The sequence below is a fragment of the Mustela putorius genome, unplaced genomic scaffold, assembly GCF_011764305.1.
Source record: "Mustela putorius furo isolate JIRA1106 unplaced genomic scaffold, ASM1176430v1.1 tig00000596_pilon_pilon_pilon, whole genome shotgun sequence".
NCBI classification, from domain to species: Eukaryota; Metazoa; Chordata; class Mammalia; order Carnivora; family Mustelidae; genus Mustela; species Mustela putorius.
Window position 1 is genome coordinate 9,378,078 of NW_025421428.1, and position 24,187 is coordinate 9,402,264.

The window sequence follows — 24,187 nt, forward strand, 5'->3', positions numbered from 1 at the left end:
ATGTGTGTGTTTTTTAAGATTTTATTTATTTGAATCCCATTATTCCAGAACCGCATCAGTTTGGTGAAACACAGCCTCAGCAGGCTCTGACCCCTCAGGTCAAGGGTGCCAGGGTGTCCTGCCCCGAGGCCCTGGGCTCCCAGCCTGGCACCGCCAACACACAAACGGCCCTAACTGTAAGGGGAGGTGGGCTGTGATAAGAGAGGCCAGATAAAGCCAACCCTATTCTGTGGGAAGCCCCGCCCCAAAGTCTGGAAGTTTCCCAAGTGCTCCCTCACCTTTAACCATCTCCGGGCTGTTATTTAACTGGGGAGATTCACCAGAGAAGTCCCTCCCTCGGCCGATCCCCAGGATGAGAGCAGGCACCTATCAGGTAAGACCGTCCTCCCAGCGCACGGGGGAGGCCCTGGGCCAAGGGGCAGGGAGAGGGAAACCCCGATATCCCCCTGCTCTCTCTGGCCCAGCTGAACCCCGGGCAGAGCAGGCTTGGCAAAGGTGCCTTCACCCATGAATCACTTTGTGCCCAGCCCTGTTGGGGTGTGGGAAGCCAGGGGATGAAAGGGGCCAGGTCCCTGGCAACCTGCTGGACAGGGGCTGAGAAGGTGTTGGGGATAGCAGCCATGGAGCAGTCCGGCCCATCCACGAGAACTTTCTCCGTTAAAACTGCCTCCTTCCAGGTAGGAGAGCTTGGTGACCTTGGGCAGGTGGCCGGCCTTGCCAAGCTTCCATCTCTTTCTTCTGCATAACGTTTGTGTAAATATCCCTCGAGGCCACAGGCCATCAACAATGATAACCCCACACTTGGCGGGGCCCCAAGGGCGAACCTTGTCATCGATAAACCCGGTTCTATGGGCTTGGGGTGATCAGGGGCCCTCCTGCGGGCCTCAGTTCCACATTCTAACCCAGCTGCCAGCTCCAGGAAAGCTGCCCGCCCACTGTGGTGGTGGGGGAGCTCTCGGGGAGGGGTCTGCAGAGCAAAACCGGACAGGCCTGGGAGGTGCCCAGGCCCCTCGTGGGGCTTCCTGCGCTCTGGGCACCGCGGACAGGGTTCCTAGACTGATCTGACCAGATTTAACTCTTGACTGCTCAGGAAGGGTTGTTAGCGCCACTAAAATAATAATAATAATAGTCATAACGGCAGTCCTGGTCCCTGGCTTCCTACCTGCTGCTCCTGTGCCCATGCGCTCTTCCTTTTGTAGATCCCGAAGGTGCGGTAGTGGCTGTTAGGGACCTAACCCGTTAAAGACTTCTAACCCCCATCTGGAGTTTGCACTGGGGTCCCGGCCCAGCACCCTCTCATTCTGCCTCATCCCACACCTCTGAGGTGGGCACGACCATGACCCCTGCTTTACAGATGAGGAAATGGGGCTCAGAGAGGTGAGGAGACTGGCCCAGGCCGTCCAGTCTGGCTCTGGCAAATGCTGGCCAGAGCTGGGGTACAGCAGGCCGGACCGCAGGAGTCTGAGCGAGGAGCTCAAGGTTCAGGACCGAAAGGCGCTACACCAGTGACTTGGCCTTATCAAGCCTCAGTTTTCTCCTCTGCAAAATGTGCACACAGCGAGTCAGTACCTGCTTCCCTCTTGGGACTGTAGTCTGAAGGCCAGGCCAGAACCGGAAGGCCGCCGTCAGTCAGTATCTCCTGGGGCCGCTCTCCCCCAGACCACCCTGACCCACGGAACCTTCTGCCCAGCAGATGAGGAGGGGTGGCCCCAGATTCCAGGGTTTGAGATCATCCAGGTCCCCTTACCTTAGAGGCCAGGACCCTAGGGAGGAGAAGTGACTTTCCCAGGGTCACACGGTGTGGGTCCCCTCATCAGGAGAGAGAGAACTGAGGACACCCCAAGGGCTGTGGGGTACTGGCATTTTGCCTGGCTCCCCGAGGCAGTGGAGCCTCCCTCTGAAGTAAAAGCCAGCTCAAGGCCAGAGCCCCATTGATTAAATGACCAAGTCACCTGACAGGATACAGGGCTGGGGTGGGGCAGAGTCCAGGGGTGGCCAAGGGGTGGAGTCTGGGGCTTGACATGACAGACCCCTGTGAGTGACTGAGCTATTTTCCCTAGTAGGTCTTCTTCTGCCTCCCTGAGAAAGGGTCCAGGAACAGAAGCAGTGCGTAAAGATTGGTGCACAGGGTTGATGTTTAGAAAGAATTCATGTTAACTATTACTTAAGAAAATCCAAGTCACCAATGCAAAAAAAAAAAAAAAAAAAAAAAGACAGGGATTCCCAAGCTTGATGAGCGGGTCTAAATCAGAGGTGACTGGGGGCGCCTGGCAGACTCAGTCTGTGAAGTTTGTGACTCTTGATCTTGAGGTTTTAAGTTCGAACCCCACCTTGGGTGTAGAGAAAAAATAAAATAAAAAAAGAAATCAATAGCAGCTGGAATCAAATGGAGCTGGGACTGAGCCAAATCCTCGCTCCCAGCTCCGCTTTGCCAGCTGGTGAGCTCCACATGGGATTCTGCACCTCTGGTCCTCCGTTCCTTCCCGGTCGCATGGGCTCAGCCCAGCAGTTGGCGAGAAGGCGGTGATAAGGACAGTCATGGTTGCAGGGTGAGATAATGGACTGAAAACCAAAATAAGTTCCGCACACATGCTCCCCCTCTGAAGGTTGGCGATCCAGCTGTCCACAGGTTTGAGCAGAGAAGCCCAAAGAGCACTCAGGCCGCTGGGGAGGAGGCCAGACTGAAACTGGCCTCTCTGTGGGCTGGCCCACTGCAAGGCCTCACACCACACACCTGGTGCCCTCTGAGGGCCCCTCTTGGCCATGAGTGGGAAACCCCAGGAACATCCCAAGCACATCCATGGAGCCACACCTGGTGCCATGTCAGCTGTGGCCCCTTGCTGGGCCTCAGTGTCCCCAGGGCAGATGGTAAGCAGGATGTAGCAAAAGGATGACATCTGAGCAGAGACCTGGGATGATGGGGAGTTGGCCCTGGGAACTTTTGGGGGAAGAGCATTTCAGGCAGAGGGAACCACCAGTGCAAAGGCCCTGCGGCTCTGTCCATGCATTCACTCTGTGTCACCTTTGGCTGGCTGAGTAACCACTCTATGCCCCAGTTTCCCATGTGTACAATGAGGATAATCACAGTGCTGGAAAAGCTGTTGTGAGGATGACTTAAGTACCTTTAATGCTAAGGGCTCACTAGGTGTGGGGTGATGGGTGCGAGCGGGTGTTTCTGAGGACCACAGAGAAGGCCAGCAAGGCTGGGGGTCACAGTAAGAGGTGCTAAGTTGGAAAGTTTAGATATCACCCTAAATGTTATGGGAATTCACCGGAGGGGTTTCAGCAGAAGAGAGACAAGATCTGATTATCTTTAAAAATGACAAGAGAATGCTTGTAGGGGTAAAGAGGAGGAACAGCAAGACTGCAGGACAGACCAGCAGTGGCGACGTGGAGGGATGTCTGTGGCTGCTGGAGAGGCTGTGGATGGGCAGGGTTTGGGGGCAAGGGAGAGGGAAACCGAAGGTGAGAGCAGCTGGGCAGATGGTGAAGTTGTATCTCAAGCTGGGGAGGCCTGGCTGGTTTCAGGGTAGAGCCCTAAGGGAACACCTGCTGTGGATGTGACCAGTTTAAGATGCCTGCTGTGGTCAAGCAGCGGGGAGAAGTCAGGAGGCCGCTCATGTCTGCAGCTCGGTGAAGAAGGGCATTTGAAAGTCAGACATCATCCCAGACAGGGGACCTTGGAGAGAGAGAGAAGCACGAGCCTTGGGCCTTCCAACATGAGGATGCTGTGGAGACAGGGGGACAGTGCAGCCAAGCAAGAAGAAGGAAGAAGTAGAACCGGGGAGGGAAGTATCAGGTGAGCCCAGAGAACAAAGTGTTTCAGGAAGGGGGGCATAACAAGCCTTGGACTGTAACCTGCCACCTAAGTCGGAGGGTGACACGCACAGCGCGTGGGGCTCTGAGCACAGTTCCAATTGTTTCCTCAAGGTCATGTCTAAAAGTGGAGTGCAGAATCAGAGGAAGGTCTGTTTTTAAGGCCCCAGTTGCCCTCCCGATAAACTTAATCCATGAACACCTTAGTAGCCAGAGTCATGGTGGGGATTTCATACGGCCGCACCACGGAGGATATGGAATTCTATCTAAGGCAAGTTTTCTTTCCCAAGTTACAGAAAAGTGTTTTCTTGTAGGTTACTAGATGGAAATAGATATTCGGTGGTGCAGAAGTCCTTATGTTTACCGGAGGGTCAAAACCCCGGGTGGCCATCAGGCTTCATCACAAACCTGCCAATGAGCTTGAACCTACCTTGGTCTCCACAAGGGGGAAAGAGACAGCTGGAGCCCTCTAGTCCAGGCTCTCTGGAGTATGGTGGCCTTTGGAAACTCTTGTCCTCAGTGAAATACCCACCCATGGATATCCCCAGAAATTATGGGCTAGGACAGAGCTAATTTCAGCTCTCTCCCTGCTAAGGAGGTGACCAAGAGTCAGACAGGATCAGAGAAGGCAAACAAACTGCTCAGGGTCACACAGTGCATTGACAACAGGCGAACATCCATTTCTCCACCTATAAAAGGGGGTCAATTTCTAATTCACACAATTTTCAAGAACTTGAAAAGAAATTGCAAAGTCAAGTACAAGGATAAGTGTTTAATAAATGTTAGCCTGAAAAAGCAAAGGGGAGAAGACTAGGGGAAAGACATTTCAGGCAAAGGTAAATGTGAGCAAAAGCTTGGAGGTGGAAGACACCAAGGCCAATTCCTACAGTCTTTACTGGCTGCAGGGATGGTGCCCCGCAGGGGTGGATGAGGCGGGAGGTCGGTAGAAGCCAGGTGACAGTAGGCTTAGGGGCTTTATTAATCTGGGAGGCATGATGGGCCAAGAGAGGAGGCAGGGGCTCAGGCAGATCTGAGTTTAGAAAGTCCAACCTGGGGCCCAGCATGGGGCCTTGTGGACTTGCTGTGTGACCCCAAGCTGTCTCTGTGGCCTCAGCCTCCTGCCTCTATAGCAGTGAGGATGGCTCTGATCAGGGTGATCAGGGTTTGCAAATATGGATCTCCCTTTCTGAGTTTCCTTCTTTATTGTCTTCCTACCTTGGACAGGGCCTTCTGCAAGCAGGACTTTGTCATCTGTCCCCAGAAGCCAGTGTCTCCAGCACCAGTGTCTCCAGGGTGTGGCACAGAGGCGAATAAATGAATAGAGAGGAATGAGTGCATGGATGGAGGGATGGATGGATGACATCCCTTGAGGAGGGCGGGGGTAAAGTAGAATCCCCAGCTCTTGCTGCCCTCCACACACACCTGCAGATCTGCCTCCGGGGGCTGGACACTGACACAGGCTGGCATCAAAATCCCAACATTTGTTTTCCAGGTGTGGGATGAGGGTGCCTTTGATTTTCTCCTTTACACACTTCTGTTTCCTTCTATGAACATTTGCAGCTTTCAAAAGAAAGAGCAATGATACAAAAGAGGTTAGCAGATTACACATACAAATGGTTTTTATTTTTTTTTTTAAGATTTATTTATTTATTTATTTGATAGACAGAGATCACAAGTAGGCAGAGAGGCAGGCAGAGAGAGAGGAAGGGAAGCAGGCTCCCTGCTGAGCAGAGAGCCTGATGCGGGGCTTGATCCCAGGACCCTGAGACCATGACCTGAGCTGAAGGCAGAGGCCTCAACCCACTGAGCCACCCAGGCGCCCCTACAAATGGTTTTTAAACATAAGAAAAAGTGCGCAGCATCCTCCAAATAAAATAAATGCAAATGATAAATACCTTGAGAATCCATTTTTCCAACTATGCAACTGGCAGAGATCAAAGTTGGCTAAGATCTGTGTTGGTGAGGAAATGTCTGGCTCGTGCATGCTCAGGCATGGGCGTGGAAATTAATCCTACCTACCCTTTTGGAGGACAATGTGTATGTGACAATAGGTATGAAGGTGTTGAATGCCAGTCACCTTTGACCCAGCAATTGCACTTCCTGGAATTCTTCCGTCAGATGTGCTCACACATGGAAGAAATGATGAGGGCAAAATGTTACCCATTGCAACATCGCTTGTGATGACAAAAATATTAGAAACCTAAATGTTCATCAGGAGGAGACTGGTTAAATCCGTAGTAATACCTCCACACCAGGGAGTACTGCCCAGCTTCAAAAACATAAATTAGCCAGTGAGACAGCTCTTCTGTACCAACACAGTCTAAAATAAGGTCCAGGATATAAAGGTATATGGAAAAAATACAACACAGACTTGTGTATATAGTCTGCTATCTGCCAATCTAAAAGCGAAATCTCTATATCTTTAACTTTGCTTGCAAATGCATAACGTTCTCTCTGGAGGGATCACGGGAAACATAACTGATTGTTTTTGGAGAGGGGAATTAGGGTGCTGGGAACTGGCATGGGAGGGAAGCTTTCCATTGTACATTTTTTGTACTTCTGTTTGAATCATAGGATGTGTTATCCATTCAAACAAATTTAGGACTTATTTTATTTTGATTTTTTAAAATCTTTTTTTTAGAGAGTGCGTGGGGTGGGGAGAGGGAGAGAGGGAGAGGGAGGAGAGAGGGAATCTTGAGCAGGCTGCCTGCCCAGCGCGGAGGCCGTGGAGGGGCTGGATCTCACAACCCTGAGATCATGTCTTGAGCTAAAATCAAGAGTTAGACATTTAACCAGCTGAGCCACCCAGGTGCACCCTCCCCCAATATTAGGATTTGAAAACGAAATGAAAATACAAAAAGTTTTAATGAGACAAAGAAGATAACTCTATTCTACCTCCGCCCCCTTAAAGGACTCCTACAAATTTCCCAGGGTCCGTGCCTATGTGAACATTGTCCTTGGAGACCATGGAATAAACAGAAGCCCAGGGGAAAGGTGACATGACCAGCACAAGGCCACTGGGTGGCTTTGCCAAGACCCCAGTCTCGGCTTATAATTCCCTGCACGACTGGGAGGAAACCAGGTAGACTCCTGGAATTTTCTGGGCTGCTACTTGTCTTCGTGCTTGTGCATCTGTTTCTGTTTCCAACTGGAGTTGAAGTCAGTAGTTCAATGATTTTCAAGATTGCAAATGCGTACCCCCCCTTCCCCCCTCCCAAAAAGACATGACGGGGAAAATTGGCACAAACTTCTTTCCTTGGGGCATAAAGAGATTAGTTAAGATTCAGGAATGTAGCCAAGCTGACCTGGGAGTCTCCCTCCTCCCTCTCATTTTCCCTGCCGTCTCATTCTTGGAGGAATGACCCAGAGCAGGATGTTAATACTAGTACCTGTCTTATAGGGTCATGCTCAGTTAATGACCAACTGTATAGAAAGTGTTTAGAACAGGGCCTGGCCCAGAGAAGTGCTCCGTAACTATTTGCTAAGTCAGTATCTTCGAGGGATCCCTAAAAGGTTATTGTTGACTAAGAGTGTTAAGATGCAGAAAATATTGTTATGGGCATCGACAAAGTCCTATAGATGTCTAGATGTGTCTGTCATCTCATGTGCTTAGAAAACTGTGGGATGCAAACCTGGATGTCACCAAAGGAGGAAGTTGAGGGGTAGGGGTGAGCCAAAGAAAAACATTTGTTTTTTATTTTTAAAGATTTTGATTTTTAAGGAATCTCTACACCCAACATGGGGCTCAAAATTATAACCCCAATATCAAGACTTGCACGCTCTATGGACTGAGGCCACCAGGATCCCACAAAGAAGAACGTTTAAAGAGACTTTATGATCATTTTTATGCAGTTATTCTGTGTGTGCCTATGCACAGAGAACATTTCAATGATGAAGAAGGAGAAGAAAACTATGAAATGAAGCGCCTCCCTATTTCCCATGGGGCCAGGGTTGGGGTGCCCAGCAGTGATGTGAAGAGCAGAAGTCCAGCCAGTGATGGAATCTTTCCGACATGTCATATGTTTATTTCAAAATCAAACGATCTCTGATAAATATTTACCCCCAGTGCTGGTGGGAAAAAGGGAGAGAGGTTCTGGAATCCCATCAATTGTTTGAAGGATTGTCTTTTGTCTGTGGGGACTTCCCTAGAGGGCTGTTTGTAGCACATCTCCCCTCCCCACCCCCCCACCCCCGGTCCTGCCCCCACTCCCCTCACCCCTGCCTCCAAATATCTGCACACCTTTCTGGCATCTGACCTATAAAAAGGCAATCTCCTAGTCAGGTGAGGTGTGGGGGCCATGAGAGCCTCCGCCCCAAGGAGCTGCCCCTACCTGGCGCCCAGGCCACTGGCCTCTGGATGGGGATTCTTCATTGGTGACTGTCACTTCCGTCTTCCTGGTGTGGCCAGTAGTCAGGTTTCTCTGCTGTGCTCCTTCACCGTCTCCTCAAGATGCTTTCTCTTATTTCTGTACTTGCTAACTGAGGAATGCAACATCTTGATTAACTTGCTTAAAGAATGTCATAAAAATCCCAGCATTCTGAAATTGTTTGGGCATTGCAATGATCTCCATGGGGGAGATGAAAAAAATGCTTCAAGAATGAGTACAGGGAGGGGCGCCTGGGTGGCTCAGTGGGTTACAGCCTCTGCCTTCAGCTCAGGTCATGATCCCAGAGTCCTGGGATGGAACCCTGTATCCAGCTCTCTGCTCAGCAGGGAGCCTGCTTTCCCCTCTCTCTGCCTACCTCTATGCCTACTTGTGATCTCTATCAAATAAATAAATAAAATCTAAAAAAAAAAAAAAAAAAAAGAAGAATGAGTACAGGGAAAAGAGGACCAGGAGCAGGGAGCAGGGCAATGCGATGTGAAAGAGACTTTTTAATCCCGCAGAGGGAATCTGAAAAATAAATTACAGGCATGCCTTGTTATTAAAAAAAAAAAAAAAGGAATCTCCTGCTTTTTCCATGCTAGCAGTTGGGGCCAAGAAGGTCAAAGACAGGAAAAAGTCCAATCGGAGTCCTCCTCACCCATAGCTAGGGTAGATTACGGTCTCCTCCCCGACCTGGCTCTACACTTCGTTCTCCACACAGTAAATCTTCCAAAGTGCAAACCTGATCTTGTCATCTTTATTCATTTTTTTTTTTTTTAAAGATTTTATTTATTTATTTGACAGAGAGAGATCACAAGTAGGCAGAGAGGCAGGCAGAGAGAGAGAGAGAGGAGGAAGCAGGCTCCCTGCTGAGCAGAGAGCCCGATGCAGGACTCGATCCCAGGACCCTGAGATCATGACCTGAGCTGAAGGCAGCGGCTCAACCCACTGAGCCACCCAGGCGCCCCATTTTTTTTTTTTTTAAAGATTTTATTTATTTATTTGAGAGAGAGAGAAAGAGCACAGGCAGGGGGAGCGGCGCGGGTGTGGGGTGGTGGGCGGGGAGAAGCTGGCACTCTGCTGAGCAGAGAGGCGGAGGGAAGCGACGCTCGGTCCCAGGACCCACAGATCACGGCCTGAGCCGAAGAGAAGATAGACCCTTAACCGACTGAGCCACGCAGGCTCCTCTTTAAAAAATTTTTTTTTTTTTTTCCTAAGACCATGTTACTATTGTCCAAATTTAATCCAAATTTCTTAGGCTACAAGGTCCTGCTAGATCTGGCATTTTGGGGCGAGTAGGCCCTACCCGGTGGAAGTGCAGTTCCCTTGGACTAGTGGTTCTCCTCTCTCCCTCTCCCCACCCTCGTCACCCCTCCCTCTCTTCAGGCCTTTGCTTTTCACCCCGCGTTCCCTCCCTCTGAAAACCTTTCCCCGCCCAGCCGCCCAGCCACCTCGCTGACTGCGCCTCATCCCCAGGCCTCTGCCAGAATGTAGCTTCTTCCAGGACGCCTTCCAGGCTGCCCAGGGACGGTAGTGACCCCAGAAGCGAAGGTGCTTGGGTTTGGGTCTGTTGCCTCGCAATCCGGTAGTCAGATTCAGAAGTGCAGAGGCCGAATATCCGCAGCCTGCGGTCTCTGCATTAAACCGCGACATTTCGGGCTTGAATTCAGTGACCTCCATCCATCCAAGTGCACGCTAGCTCTGTCTTCTCTGCCTGCTCAGAGCTAGTTCTGGCGGACCCCCAGGCTGAGGGTTGCAGACTGGGACAATTTTGGGGGTGTGCTCGGGTCGGGGAGACGCTGAGCGCGCGCAGAGAATGCCCCCGGGACCGGACCCCTCACAAACAAGGCCGAATCCCTCCGCCCCGCCCCGAGGCCTGCCCCTCACAAATATGGCATCCCGCGGATTCTTATTGGTTCCGGGCGATTCTCTGGGTAGCGCTGATTGGTGGAGGGCAGGGGCGAGGCGAGGCTGGGCGGGGCGGGGCGTCTCCGGCCGGGGCCTAGCAAGTGGTAACGGGCGGTAGGACTATGTCGCAGGCACGCTGCCACCTGCGCGCCGCTCTCTTCCTGGCAGCAGTTTCTTCGCGCGGTGCCACGACCGGGGTCACGGCGCGGCGAGGGTTGAGCGCGTGGCCCGCGCCGCAGGAGCCCGGCATGGAGTATCAGGTATCCGGCGGGCAGACGGGCGGTCGTAAGACGACACGTGTGCCGGGCCTGAGCCACCCAGCGTCCGGACTCCGCGGCCTGAGGCTAGGGTGGACCGGGAGCCTGACGGTGGGGGACTCGAGGGCGGGAACATCCTGGAGCCCGGGGGTGGGGACAGAGACCAGGAAGTTGGGCCTGGGCCGCGCGGGTTCTGGGAATTCTGAGGCTAAGGTGTCCCGCCTTAGTGGGAAGGGGCGCCCAGTGATAGGGGGTTCAGGGTCCCAACTAGCGGTTGGGGTGTGGGAGGGGTAAAGAGTTTCAGGAGTTCAGATTTGAGAGATCAAAGAGTTGGTCTCTGGGGTTGGAGTCTCCGGGATTCAGGAGATAGAGATCCGAGTGCCTGGAATTGGGGACAGGCGGGAATCAGGGGGTATTGGTGAGGGGCAAGAATCTGGAAAACATAAAATTTCCACCTGGCTCTGTTGTAGGGGTGGGTTTCCATAGACCACAACTGTTGCCTATCAGGCCGATGACACCGTTTAATGTGTGTGGGTCCTCCAGCCAGCTATTGAGGCCCTTGGGGGAAATAAATAGCATGTCCACTCTCACTCCCAGACTCTCCTGAGGAGTGTCTGGTCATTGGCTGGGTGACCCCGGGGAGACCCCTCTTCCTTGGAGAGTCCTTCTCTTCCCCATCTGGAAGCTTTGAGCAGCTCTTTTTTGAGTCAGGCTGCCGAACCCCATCCTCAGGGTTGGGCATGGAAGCCTCCAGGGATTTCTAGTTTGAATTCCTCCAGATCTAAAACCCCAACCTTCTGTGGTTCTCCTGCAGCCCCTTACAGCCCCCTCCCAATTTAGGGCCCAGTATAGCTGTGGACGTCATTGGGGGGAATGAGGACAGAGGCCCCAGTGTGGGATTGAAGACTGGGAAGCCCAAACGGAACAGGGTGCAAGGCTTCTCCCGTTAGTCATGTAACCTGCTTGCCTAACACTCCTGGGTGGGGCTGAACTGCCCCAGGCTCCCATCTCTGCCAGAGCTGGGAAGATGCCACTTTCTCTCTCACTAGTGCCTAACCTCGATGCTGGGGCACCAGGGCGAGCATTGGTAGGCTCGGTGCCCTGGCTTGACCACCGATGCCCTCGGGGTTCCTCTGTTTCTGTGGACCGCTGCTGAGTCCTAACCTGCTCCCTGGGGACTGTGGTTGCCAGGATGCTGTGCGCACACTGAACACCCTGCAGACCAATGCTGGCTACCTGGAGCAGGTGAAGCGCCAGCGGGGTGACCCTCAGACGCAGCTGGACACGATGAAGCTGTACTTGGCCCGGAGTGGGCTGCAGGTAAGGTGGGCGTGGCCCGCTCTCGCCCCCCCCCCCCCCCCCCCCCGCATCCCCACCTGTGAGTCTGTGGCTGAGGTGGTTGTCTGTATGTCTTCAGGTGGAAGACTTGGACCAGCTGAACATCATTCACGTCACTGGGACCAAGGGGAAGGTGAGCGATCGGACTCAGGGGTAGGGTATCCACCTAATGGGGTGGGAGGGTGGGGCCAAGCCCAAACAAGATCTCTTCTTTCTAGGGTTCCACTTGTGCCTTCACTGAACGTATTCTCCGCAGCTATGGCCTGAAGACAGGATTCTTTAGGTACGGAGGGGTGGAGAAATGTGGGATCTCCTAGCTTTCTGCGTGGAGGGGATGGTGGTGGGGGGTGACCTGGAACCAACTCGCAGGAGCTCAGCTGCCTCTCTCTCTGCCTAATGTTGATTGATTCGATAACCATTCCATAGGCTTTTAACATATTGCCCGAAATTTGTGGCTGCTTTTAATTTTCGTAATGAAACGAATTCAGGATGGGGAGGCAGCAGCTGGAATGTGTAAATGAAGTACATACCTTGAGTCATCAGATATCTTTTTTATTAACTTAGATTCCATGTGCAGCTTTTATGTTTTTAAGATTTTTAAAAAAATTTTTAAGTAATCTCTACACGCAACGTGGGGCGTGAATTCACAATCCCACAATCAAGTTTTGCACGCTCTACCCATGGAGCCAGCCGGGTGCCCCAACGTACAGCTTTAAAATCACAGAGAAATATTTATCACCTCGGACATCTTTGCCGTGAGGAGCAGAAAATCTGGCTTGTTAGGGCTTAAGTGCTGAGGTAGTTTATGATGTCCACATGTTGAGGTGTCCCTTCTGTTCTGCTGGCGTCAGCTGCCCCTTCGCCACCTCGTGCTTGGCCTCAGGCACCCAAACTCACACCAGAGGATGGCGTGTGAACCAGACGTAGGGCCCTCTTTCCTGCGCTGCGCATGCCTCTCCTCAGCTGCTCACCAGTAAAGCAGTGGGATCACAGTGGTCGTGAAGTGCTCAGGGTTTGGTCCCTGCAATGGGGGGACTTAGGATTTTTGCTCCTTTTATTTTGCCAGTTCCATCAAGTACTTCTAGAACTGTCTGAAATCAGCTGACTGAGGCCATTTCAGGCTGTAATTTCTCTCCACAGTTCTTTGTTCAAAAGAAAGAAATGGGGGCGCCAGGGTGGCTCAGTGGGTTAAAGCCTCTGCCTTTGGCTCAGGTCATGATGCCAGGGTCCTGGGATCGAGCCCCACATCAGGCTCTCTGCTAAGCAGGGAGCCTGCTTCCCTTCCTCTCTCTCTGCCTACTTATGATCTCAGTCTGTCAAATAAATAAATAAAATCTTAAAAAAAAAAATGTAGGGAAGGACTTATGAGAGGGGCTTGGAGGATTCAAACACAAGTTGACAATCTCTCAAAAATAATTTTGGGGATGGGGTGACCTGGCTGGTGCTGTAGGTGGAGCCTGTGACCCTTGATCTCTGAGGTTGTGAGTTCAAGCTCCACGTTGGGTCTGGAGATGACTTTAAAAAATAATGAAACTTAACAAAAATTAGTTTTGAAAAATATTTTTTTGGGTAAAAACCCAGGCTTTGGCTTCGGCCCGTGTAGCCTCATGGGCTGGCCTGGTTTGCATCTTGAGCACACAGATGGGACCTTGCGCTCTAGGGCTGGAAGACAGTCCGGGGACAGATGTTGGCAGAGTGACTGATGTGTGTGTGATGGGTAAAGCATAGGGGCCTGTTGGAGCCCAGAGCACATTCCTGATCAGCCTGTTGGGGTACCAGGCAGGGGCAGGGCTTTCTTTCTGGAGGAGGGCCCAACTCAGTTGAGATATGTGGAGGGAGTTGGGGGGGTGGGCAGCCTGGAGGAGCTATGAATAGGCCTGAGGGGCTAGGGCACAGGGACCTGTGGGGCTGTGGGAGAGGTGAAGCACAGAGGCTGGTGCCTCAGCCCCACCAGGACGTGGGAAGCTGGATGAGGAGCTGGGATGCTGAAGGCCGGAGGGAAGTCACAGGACTGTCAGCAGGGCAGTGGCGTGGTCAGATCTGGGTTTCTGAAGACAGGCATGAGGGGCTCGGGAAGGGAGTCCCGATGACCACAGGTCTCCCGGCAGCTCTCCCCACCTGGTGCAGGTGCGGGAGCGGATCCGCATCAACGGGCAGCCCATAAGCCCCGAGCTCTTCACCAAGCACTTTTGGCACCTCTACCATCGGCTGGAGGAGACCAAGGTGCGCATGCAGGAGGGCCGGTGCGGGGGCCGGGTAGGGGCGCTGGAGAGACCCAGAGGGGGCTGTATGCCCCAGAACCCCATCTCCCCAGAGCAGAAGCGGCAGGGCCCAGGGCTCTGACATGTTCTTGTCCACAGGACAGCAGCAGCTGTGTCTCCATGCCCGCCTACTTCCGCTTCCTCACACTCATGGCCTTCCACATCTTCCTCCAAGAGAAGGTACGTGCCCATTCCCCTGAGTCCTGTGTCTGAGGCCGTGGGGAGGGGAATCTCAGCAGGCTGGGGGAATAGGACCCCTGACGTGCCTCCTGTGCCTCTGCAGGTGGACCTAGCAGTGGTGGAAGTGGGCATTGGTGGCGCTTACGACTGTACCAACATCATCAGGTGAGAACCACTGCTTGGGGAGAACCGACGGCGGCCATGAGCCCCAGGCAGCACCATCAAGTCCTTTCTGTCTCCTGCAGGAAGCCTGTGGTGTGTGGCATCTCCTCTCTTGGCATCGACCACACCAGCCTTCTGGGGGACACAGTGGAGGCGATCGCATGGCAGAAAGGGGGCATCTTCAAGGTATCAGACAGCCCTGGGGAAAGGAGATATATGGGAGCCCTGGGCCTGGCCCTGGCCCTCAAGGCTTAGGGAAGTGGGGATGGGGCAGGGTCACCTGTATTCTAACTCAGGATAAGGTCTCCGCCATCAGCGGGGTCTGGAGCAAGAAGCCCCTCCCCTCTGGAGGGCAGGCGAAGTGAGCTGTCAGACCCCGGGACGGAGGACCCGCAGCAATCTGTCTCTCTCTCTTCCTCCTCCTTTGCAGCATGGCGTCCCTGCCTTCACGGTGCTCCAGCCTGACGGTCCCCTGGCAGTGCTGTGGGACCGTGCCCAGCAGATCTCCGTGAGTTTGGAGACCCCGGGGTTGGGGGTGGTAGCCACTGGGCAGGCACGTCTTCCTTTTGGGCCTCAGTTTGCCCATCTGTGCAGTAAGGGACAACTGCTCAGCCATCTGGAGCACACTGTGGTTCCCAGAGCAGGACAGAAGGATCCACAGCATCAGGGAGGGTTCCCCTGACCCGCTGTTGCCCGTCTCCTTGGCAGTGTCCTCTCTACCTGTGCCCATCACTCGAAGCCCTGGAGGAAGGTGGGCCACCACTGACCCTGGGCCTGGAGGGAGAGCACCAGCGGTCCAACGCCGCCTTGGCCTTGCAGCTGGCTCGCTGCTGGCTGCAGCAAAAGGGCCACCAGGGTAGGTGGGCGGGCGCATGGGGAGGGGGCACATGGAGCCTGCCTCTGAAGGTTCCCTGCACACTCCGTCCACACAGCAGCCCCTCCTCCCACCCTTGTTCCTCAGGCCTCGGAGAGCTAAAGATGTCTCGGCCCAGCGTCTTGCGGCAGATGCCCCTGGCACCCGTGTTCCAGCCCACGTCCCACATGCGACATGGTGAGGCAGACCTTCTTGCCTGGCCGGGACCCCTCAGATGTTTCTTTGAGTTTCCTGTTTGAGAGGAGGGGGCGGTTGGAGATGGTGCCCAGAACAAAGGCCTCTGAAGTCAGTAAGCGTCCCTGACTTTGGGTTCATGGACACGGAGCCTCAGTTTTCCTACCTGCCAAATGTGGTGATGACAGGGCCCACCGTGTGGTGGCATCACTGAGGGGCTGAGGCCAGGGCCTGTGGGATGTAGCGCCCAGTCAGTGGTAGCTGCTGTTCCTGGCGATCTTGTCATCAGCCTGAGACGATGAGGTCTGGAGAACGGAGCCACTGTCAGGCTTCTTGCTTCCCCCCGAGCTTTCAGCACACAGTGGGTGCTCATAGCAGCTAAACCCCTCTGGCCAGTGATTCCCTTGTGCCCACTGTGTGCCGGCCCTGAGTCAGGCAGATCTCAGATCACATCCTGGCAAGCTTGGGTGTGACCTGATCTCTCTGTGCTAAGGGCTTTCCGCCTACATGGAATAGGAGACTGAGATATGATAGGGACGTCCCCTCTCAGGGCTGCCCCTCTCAGGGCTGCCGGGAAGACTCCCTCAGGGGAGGCCGCCCAAGAGCCGATCCCAGTGAGAGTGAGCCATCCCAGTGAGAGTGAGCGGCAGGCAGCTTGACTCATCGGCTGGGAAGGCCCAGCGCGGGCAATCTCCGAGCAGAGCAGCTAGGCGGGCGGGCAGGCTGTGTGTGTGAGTTGAGGACTAGGGTGGGAGCCGGCTGCCTTGTCCCCTGTAGGGCTTCGGGACACCGAGTGGCTGGGCCGGACGCAGACACTGCGGCGCGGGCCCCTCACCTGGTACCTGGACGGCGCGCACACCGTGAGCAGCGTGCAGGCCTGTGTGCGCTGGTTCCGCCAGGCGCTGTACCGCAGCCAGAGGCCGAGCCGGTGAGCTTCCGGGGTGGGGCTGTGCGGGGGCGGAGCTTCGGGGGTCGAGGGGCCTGACGCGCGGGGCGGGGGGGGGGGGGGGTGGGGGGGGGGGGAGCTGCTGGGACTGACCCAGGGGGGCGGAGGGCCGTTTCTGGAGGGAGGAGGGGGCGGGGCCCTCTCTGACCACGCCCCCATCTCCGCCCCTCTCCTAGCGGCCGTGAGGTGCGCGTCTTGCTTTTCAACTCCACTGGGAACCGGGATTCGGAGGCCCTGCTGAAGCTGCTGCAGGTGAGGGGCAAGCTCGGGGGTGGGCGGGGCCCCGTTTCTAGCCGTGGGATCCCCAGAGCTGCCTTCACCCCCGGACCTTTGTTTCTTCAACTCAAATGGGGCTCCCCTGAACGGTACTGAGGATTCCATATAAAGGGACCGGGCACATAAGGAGGTTTAGACCCAGGTAGGTCACTGCCCTCATCCTGCGGGGTCAGGCTGAATGAAGCCGAGTTAAAAGCAGGACCAGGTAGGGGCGTGAGGTGTGGGCTGTGGACTCGCTTAGCCTGCCCCTTCGGCCACTAGTACAGGATTGTAGACGAAAGGGCACTTCAGAGATGGTTTGCGGAGTCTCTGAGCTGTAAAGCCTGAAGGGGCCCCTCTCTGCTCAGGGACGTTGAGGCGCGCCCTGGGCTGTCAGGGCTGAAGTAGTTCCTAGGGATCTTTTCCTATTTTACAGACCAGGAAGCTGAAGCTGTTCATCTCTCTCACAGGGCAGACAAAGCCTTTCCCCAGCCTGGATCTGGGGCCTCCTCCTTAGCTGGGTGATCTTAGGCGAATCCCCTTTCCCCAGCCTCAGTGTTCCCATCTGTACAGTGGGCTGTGCTGCCCAGGCCACGGGCCTGCAGGGTGTACTGAGGCAGATGAGCCACTGAGGTTCCATGGCTGGGTTTACACAGCATCACTCCAGCTGAGTGGGGGCGTCTCGAGAGATGGGGATGTTGGGGGGTGAGCAAGTCGGGGTGGTGGGGCATCCTCTCTGGACTCTGACACCAAGTCTTCCCTCTTGGCCTTTAGCCCTGTCAGTTTGACTATGCCGTTTTCTGCCCTAACCTGACGGAGGTGTCATCTGCTAGCAACGCAGGTAAGGCGACAGGCATGGCCTCTGGGAGCGAGCAGGGCGCAGAAGCCTCTTCAGTGGACTGCTCTGATGGGGACAGTGGGGGCTTTGGAACAGGGGGTCCCCGGGTAGGAGCTAGATTTGTTTTATCATATAGATAAATACTCTTCGGTACGTTGTGGAGATCGTGATCACAGTACTGGAACGGAATTACTGGAGGAAAACGGTTTTCAAAATGCAGGCTGCTACCCACCGATGGCTTTACAGTCAATTTAGTGGGTATAAACAAGCATTTTTATCTATCTATTTTTAAAGATTGTATTTATTTGACAGACAGAGATCACAAGTAGGCAGAGAGGCAGCCAGAGAGAGAGGAGGAAGCAGGCTCCCCGCTGAGCAGGGAGCCTGATGTGAGGCTTGTTCCTAGGACCCTGGGATTATGATCTGAGCCAAAGGCAGAGGCTTTAACCCACTGAACCATCCAGGAGCGCCCCCCTCCTTTTTTTTTTAAAAGATTTTATCTGTCAGGGAGAGAGAGAGAATGCACAGCAGGGGGAGTAGGAAGGGCAGAGGGAGAAGCAGATTCACTGCTGAGCAGGGAGCCGATTGGGGACTTGATCGTAGGCTCCTTGGATCATGACCTGGGTTGAAGGCAGACACGTAACCGTCTGAGCCACCCAGATGCCCTAAACCAGCATTTTTAAAATGAAATAGAAAATATATGTGTGCATTGCATGAAGGGTAGGTACTGTTTTGTGACGGTACTGTCCCAGACACCTGTATACACCTGTGTGAGTACTGAGTTGCCCTCGTAAAGGGTATTTTTTTTTTTTTTTTTTACTGTGGGTCATGCTCAGAAAAATTTGAAATAGTGTAAAAAAGAAAATGCAGATCCCTAGGCCCCACAGCAGACTGTTGGGGAGAGTCCAGGAACGTACATTTCCACTTAGGCCCACCCGTGTGCTGGATCCTGCCCTGCAGTTGATGGCAGCGAGGCTAAGGTTGGGGGAGGTGTTCAGCGGGCCAGAGCTCCCGCTTTCAAGCTAAGCTGCCTGGCCCTGCCTGCCCCAGCTCTGGGACGGTCTGTGTCTCCGCTTCCTCCCAGCACTTCCCACTGTGAGGCCTGATGGTGCATGTAAAGGGCCTGGTCTTGAGCAGGTGCGCCCAGCGTGCCTCCCCCACCCCGTCCCCCCAGCTGATGTGCCTCCCCTTGTGCCCGGCAGACCAGCAGAACTTCATGGTGACCCTGGACCAGGTGTTGCTCCGCTGCCTTGCACATCAACAGCACTGGAGCCACCTGGATGAGGAGCCGGCCGGCCCAGACCTCTGGAGCCGCACCAGCCCGGAGCAGGGTGATGAGCCCACGTCCTTGCTGCTGGCTTCCCGCCCACGCCACCCCCATAGCACCGGCTCCCTCGTCTTCAGCTGCATCTCCCATGCCCTGCAGTGGATCAGCCAAGGCCGGGACCCTGTCTTTCAGCCACCCAGTCCCCCCCCGAGCCTCCTTGCCCACCCTGTGGCTGGCAGTGGGGCGGGCGTGCTCCGCGAGGCTGCCGCCGTCCATGTACTGGTCACAGGCAGCCTGCACCTGGTGGGCGGCGTCCTGAAGCTGCTGGACCCTTCCCTGTCCCAGTAGCCCAGGCAGTGGGGTTGGAAGTGGGGGTCTCCCACGCCTGCCCTGCAGCTCACCATGAACTCTTGTTAGGTGCCTTTTGTCATCTGCTTTTCTGATTCTGTCCAGACTGGCCCGGGGTCCTGGGCTCTGGGCAGCAAGATCCAGGGCTAGAACGGGGAGGCCGAGATGAGACATCCTCTTGTCTGAGCCTAGGGGGCCTTGGGCCTCTCCCTCCTCCTGACCAAGACAGCCAGAGGGCTTCTTGGTTGTCCCAATGTCCTAGTAGGCCAAACTATGCAGCCCCCCCTCCCTCGCTACCCTGCCTGCGTCCTGGCTCAGGCCCAGCTTACCGTGTGAGCTGCCTGGCCAGGCCTGGGGTCCTGCCGGGTGCTGGTTGATAGATTACCTCTTAGTGGCCTTCTGGGGAAGAGAGGGCTCCTGCCTGGGGCCCACCAGAGACCAAGGATGGCTGGAGTCAATTAAAGCCTTTAAGTTTTTCAAAAAGAAATGGCAAAATGTTTGAGCAGCTTAATCTCTAGCTCCCTTAGCACAAAATGCAGGTGTGAGGGCTGCAGCTGGCATGGGAACTGGACTGGGTAGGAGCCCAGACTGTAGGGCCTGGGACGAGCCCCTCCCCGGCAACCCCCACCCCCACCCCAGCCTCAGGGGGCCTGTCTGAAGCAAGAACCCTGGACTCCGTTCCATCGGCCACAGGCCAGGCACGGATTTGCAGACTTCCCCACAGAGACTTTGTGACTGCTGAGGGAACTGTGGCTGGCTCGGACGAGCCATGGGACCTGCCCACAGTCACAAAGCCATTTAAGTGGCAGGTTCGGGATTTGACCCCAGAGCTGTCACCTCCCACCCGTTTTAGGCTTCCTGTCCCTTCTCCCGGCCCAGGCCAGCACTGATTTCACGGTCTGATTTATTGGTGGTGAGTATATAGGGGTGGGTCCAGGCCAAACAGTCGGGCCACTTCCCATCAGGTGCCTGCCTCCGGGGTCTCCGTGTGACAGTTGCGGGGAGGAGCTAGGCTCCCCGGTCCCAGGGTGGGCAGCCCTAGGCTTCCGTTTCCCTTGCCAGAGTTGTGCCAGTCCAGGTGTGGAGGCCTCTGGGAGCAGGTCCGGGTGGCTGTGGGCTGGCCCTCTTCTGTTTCCGTGGAGGAGGCCTGGGTGGGCTGGGTGAGTCTGTCCTGAGTTCTCGCCTCCCACCCAGCCCGGGTGCTGGATCCGGGTGCAGATTTACAGGGCCTCGGTTTTTACAACAGTGTGGACTTATAGGGCAGTGGTCTCTCTCTCCGTGGTCCTGGGGCAGCCGTAGTCCGGGCCCACTGGGTTTGAAGGTTCTGTGGGGTGGGGAGGGGGGACCCCACGGTGTTCCAGGCTGGTGCCCCCGCTGGCAGCAGGCCTCTGAGAGGGAGGCAGGAGGGGTGGACGCAGAGGGCATGGTCCATCCTTGGTCGAGTGGAGGGGTTGGGGTCCCGGGATAAGTTCAGGGCCAGTGCTTCCCAGCTGGTGGCTGCTCAGTCTCTCCTGCTGGGCGAGGGCTGGCTGGGGGCCCCCCAGGTCTCCAGGCCGGGTGCTACGCCATGCTGCTGGTGGAGCAGGGGGTGCTCTGGGTGCTCCCGATGCTGTGGTTGGTGCTACTGCTCTCCGAGGAGGCCGGGGCAGCCACCGCCACCACGGGCTCCCGCTTGCCGGGGGAACCTGGGGGCAGGGGCGGAGGTCAGGGCCCCGGCCAGGGCTCCCCACTCCCACAGAGGCTCCCCCGGGCTCCCCCAGGTGTTGGTGACAGAGGGGTCCTGAGCACTTATGGAGGGGGCCTGGGATACTCACGCGTGTGCGAGTAGATGTACCAGAGTGCGGCGGTGAGCAGGGCCCCAATGAGGAAGGCGCCAAAGGTGATGCCCAGCACAGCGGGCAGGACGAGGCCTTTGTCTGTGCACGCAAGGGAGGGACGGCTGGGATCAGTGCTACGGCCCCCTCCCAAGCCCCCCACCGTGTGCGCTGGCCGAAAGCACAGGTCTGGGTGTCAGTCCCAGCTCAGCCACTGGCCCTGAGTTCTGGACCTCAGTCTTCTCATCTAGCAAGTAGAATTATCAAACCCCTGCCTAGGTGGTGGCTCTTCTGACCGTCCACCCAGAAGGCCCAGCCAGGCCTTTGGGCTGAGGCTCTGCCTTCCAAGGCTGATGGAGGTGCATTTTTAGGGAGAAAGGATGGTATAATCTGAGCAAAGAGTGAGTTGGGCCTGAGAGTGCAGAGCCTCCCCATCCCACTGCGTGACCTTGGGGCAGTCCCTGCCTCTCTCTGAGCCCTCTGTTACGGTAGGAATGGGCCAGAGTACTTCTGAGGGCTCTTCAGCTCTGCTTGTGGGTCTTCCCAAGCCTTGTTCCATCCACACTCCTGACTCCTGAGTGACAATGGGCCTCCCCTTGGACAGTTCCTATCGATGCAGTGGGGTAATCAGCCCTGCCCTCTTGGTCATCGGCTGGGGTTAGGGCTCCATCCTAACCCAGGTAAGATGGCAAGGAAGCAGGTACCCCACCCCACCCCTGACCTCTGACCCCAGTGTCAGTGACCTGTTCTGCCCAGGCCCACAGGGAATGTACTGGAGGCTGGAGGGTGCTGGGCTGAAGGGGCATCCTCTACAGTGGGGGCCTTAAGAAGGGGAAGCCAGCCCTGTCCCACTATGCCTTCCTCCTCATTTGATTCCAGGACCCCCCCCCCCCAGCACCCCCAAGCAAGGTCAGCTAGCAACCACGGGGATTAGGAGAATCTAAATGCCTGGGATCCAGTCTATGGGGTAGTCAAGAGCCAAGGCTTTCCAGCTAGAAGATGCGGCACAGATCCTACGCTAGGCTGCTGGGGGCCCTTCTCTCCCTCCCAGGGTTGCTCTCTTTAGGGTCCTCCCTGCATGCATCTGTGCTGCACCCCTTTGGGCCACCCATCAGGTGCCACACTGGCCTCAGCCACTGGAACCCGAGAGAGACTCACCAGGCAGGCCAGGGCTGACGACATTCAGACGCATGGAGACAGTCCTGTGGGTGTCCTGGGGGAGGAAGAGAGTGGTGGATAGCACAGCCTGCAGGAGCTGGCCCCTGGGCTGATTCCCTGGCTCTGTGACCCTGGCCCGTCATAACGCGCCCTGGGGTCTTGGCTTTGGATTCCATCCCACCGCTTAGCTGTGAGCCTTTGGGCAAGTCCTGGGAGATCCACGCTGAGGGAGGGTGGTGGGTGGACAACCCTTGGCTGCTACTAGAATGTTCCCTGGGAGGCTTCCAAATCCCATGAGGATTGTGGGGGCACTTGGCACTGCATCTTGGACCCTTGTGAAGGGTCAGATGAGCCAGGTTAGCTCAGAGGCCTGTGCTCACTGAGGGTCGCTGGGCTGGGGTTGGGGGAGGCCCACTCAGGAGTGTCCCCAAATGCTTGCCCGCTTCATACAACCAGAAGAGTTTCTAATCCTGGAGTCTCTTCTGTGTGCCAGGACCTGGGGATGTGTGTCCAGGGCTGTGTGCCCGAGGACAGATTCCCCACTGGATGGTGAAGGAGAAGATCAGAATTTAGTGTCCTTTATCTTAACCCTCTCCTGTTTCATGCAGGGACATTGGTGACTACCACGTGGAACGATGGGTGAGGGCATGGGTTCCCGGATGAGTGGGTGTCAACCGATGACTGGGTGGGAGGGTAGGAGGCCGCTGGCTGACTGGGATGGTGGAAGGACTATCGATGAATGACTGGGTGGCGTGGTGAGAAGGAAGTATCAACTAGTGAGTGGATGGCTGGGCGGGAGAGAGTGACCATGGACAGATGACTGCGTGGGATGGTAGAAGGCAAGATGGCAGGAGGGATAGATGGTGGGGGAGGAATGGAAGGATGGACAGATGGAAGGGCGGGATGGCTGCATGGATGGATGAAAGGCGGAAAGAAAGGTGGGAAAGACGGAAAGATGGTCGAAGGAGAATGATTGGAAGGAAGGGCGGATGGATGGGTGGAAGGAAGAATGTAAGGATGCGTGGAAGAAATGCATGAAGGGTGGGAGGATGGATGCATGGTGGCAGGACGAGTGGTGCGGATGGAGGGCTGGGGGGACAGACGGGTGGGTGGTGGGCGGACGGATGGGTGGAAGGATGAACGGATGGAAGGACAGATGGGTGGACGGAAGGATGGATAGTGGAAGCTTGGATGGAAAAAAAGGCAGGAAGGATGAGTGGATGGAAGATAGGAATGGAGGGTGGAAGGAGCAAAAAGGAGAGAAGGATGGTTGGGAGGAATGATGGGAGCGAGGAAGGACAGACAGCGGGAGGAAGGATGGATGGACGCAGCTGCAAATCCTACTAATGTCCAGTACACAGCAAAGCCATCCGAAGGCTATAGGGTGGCCGAAGGAGTAAGCCTTGGTCGCCAGACGCCACACACCAGTCTCTGGTTCTGCCCCTTACCAGCCAGTCCCACATCGTGGGCTGTCGCAGCCCTTCCTGGAAACCCTAGACCCGAAGCCACCCTTGAAGCTGGGCCCCCACTCACCGGGGACAGGCTCCTCGAACGCAGGGTTATGGTGCAGCTGAGGGTGCCGGTTGTGGGCGTGGACACCATGTAGCCACGGAGGAGAAAGCTGAAGCGCACGTCCCCACTGGGGCCTGGGGACAGCAGGCTCACACAGCTGCCCTTGGCGGTCTGGCTCTGGATGAGTTCCACGGTGTCCGCATCAGGCCCCAAATCCAGGTGGCAGCTGTCCAGCTGGAGCATGAGCTCCGGGATGGAGGGGGACATGCTCACCTGCGTGGGTAAGATAAGAGTGACAGGGCACAGTCAGTTACTCAATGCTGCCCTTGGGAAATACGCGAGACTCATTCTGGGGGCCCACCTTGGTGGTGGAAGGACAGTCCTGGGTCCCTCGAGAGCAAAGGAGGAAGAGGGGACACTCCATCCAGTGTCTCTGTGTGGGCCTTCCCCTCCACCAAGCACCCTGCTGGCTCCCTCCTTTGGGGAGTTCAGTGCACATCTTCCCTCTACTAATGGTGCACAGAAAGGCTCTGAGAATCCCAAGAGCGGGCAGGCCTGAGAGGTCAAGTCCAGTACCTGCACAAAGCCCTGTTGCCCCAGCTCGATGGTGTTGGAGACCTGGAGGAAGTGTGGGCTGAGGTACAGGCCCAGCTGGAAGGAGAGGCTCTCCATGTTGATGCAGTGCACCTTCTTCTGTGGGAGAGAGGGGGGC

General features: G+C 55.7%; 2 protein-coding genes across 6 annotated transcripts in view; one reads left to right on the top strand and one right to left on the bottom strand.

Moving 5' to 3' along the window:
* The first annotated feature begins 285 nt into the window (after nt 1-285).
* FPGS (folylpolyglutamate synthase) lies at nt 286-19,478 on the top strand. Of its 4 annotated transcripts, none has more exons than XM_045082450.1 (15): nt 286-373; nt 11,540-11,668; nt 11,766-11,819; nt 11,905-11,969; nt 13,795-13,909; nt 14,047-14,127; nt 14,231-14,292; nt 14,373-14,475; nt 14,720-14,797; nt 14,998-15,145; nt 15,251-15,340; nt 16,115-16,265; nt 16,460-16,535; nt 17,313-17,379; nt 18,579-19,478. In XM_045082450.1, exons 1-15 carry the CDS (start codon nt 353-355, stop codon nt 18,989-18,991), a joined length of 1,653 nt encoding a protein of 550 aa, XP_044938385.1. In that variant the 5' UTR covers nt 286-352; the 3' UTR covers nt 18,992-19,478. The 4 variants fall into 4 exon arrangements, with proteins under 4 accessions (XP_044938385.1, XP_044938383.1, XP_044938382.1 ...); XM_045082448.1 differs by lacking the exon at nt 286-373 and adding an exon at nt 448-677; XM_045082447.1 differs by lacking the exon at nt 286-373 and adding an exon at nt 10,151-10,351.
* Nucleotides 19,479-19,878: 400 nt separating this feature from the next.
* The window catches only part of ENG (endoglin), a 31,404-nt gene continuing 27,095 nt past the window's right edge, over nt 19,879-24,187 (bottom strand). The window contains exons 11-15 of one of the 2 annotated variants that reach the window (XM_004757251.3): nt 24,052-24,165; nt 23,497-23,748; nt 21,964-22,018; nt 20,806-20,907; nt 19,879-20,676 (exon numbers count right to left, since the gene is read on the bottom strand). In XM_004757251.3, coding sequence (XP_004757308.2) covers nt 20,552-20,676; nt 20,806-20,907; nt 21,964-22,018; nt 23,497-23,748; nt 24,052-24,165 — 648 coding nt within the window. In that variant the 3' untranslated portion in view covers nt 19,879-20,551. Of the gene's footprint in view, nt 20,677-20,805; nt 20,908-21,963; nt 22,019-23,496; nt 23,749-24,051; nt 24,169-24,187 lie in introns of both variants that reach the window. The other variant, XM_004757250.3, reaches the window with a different exon arrangement.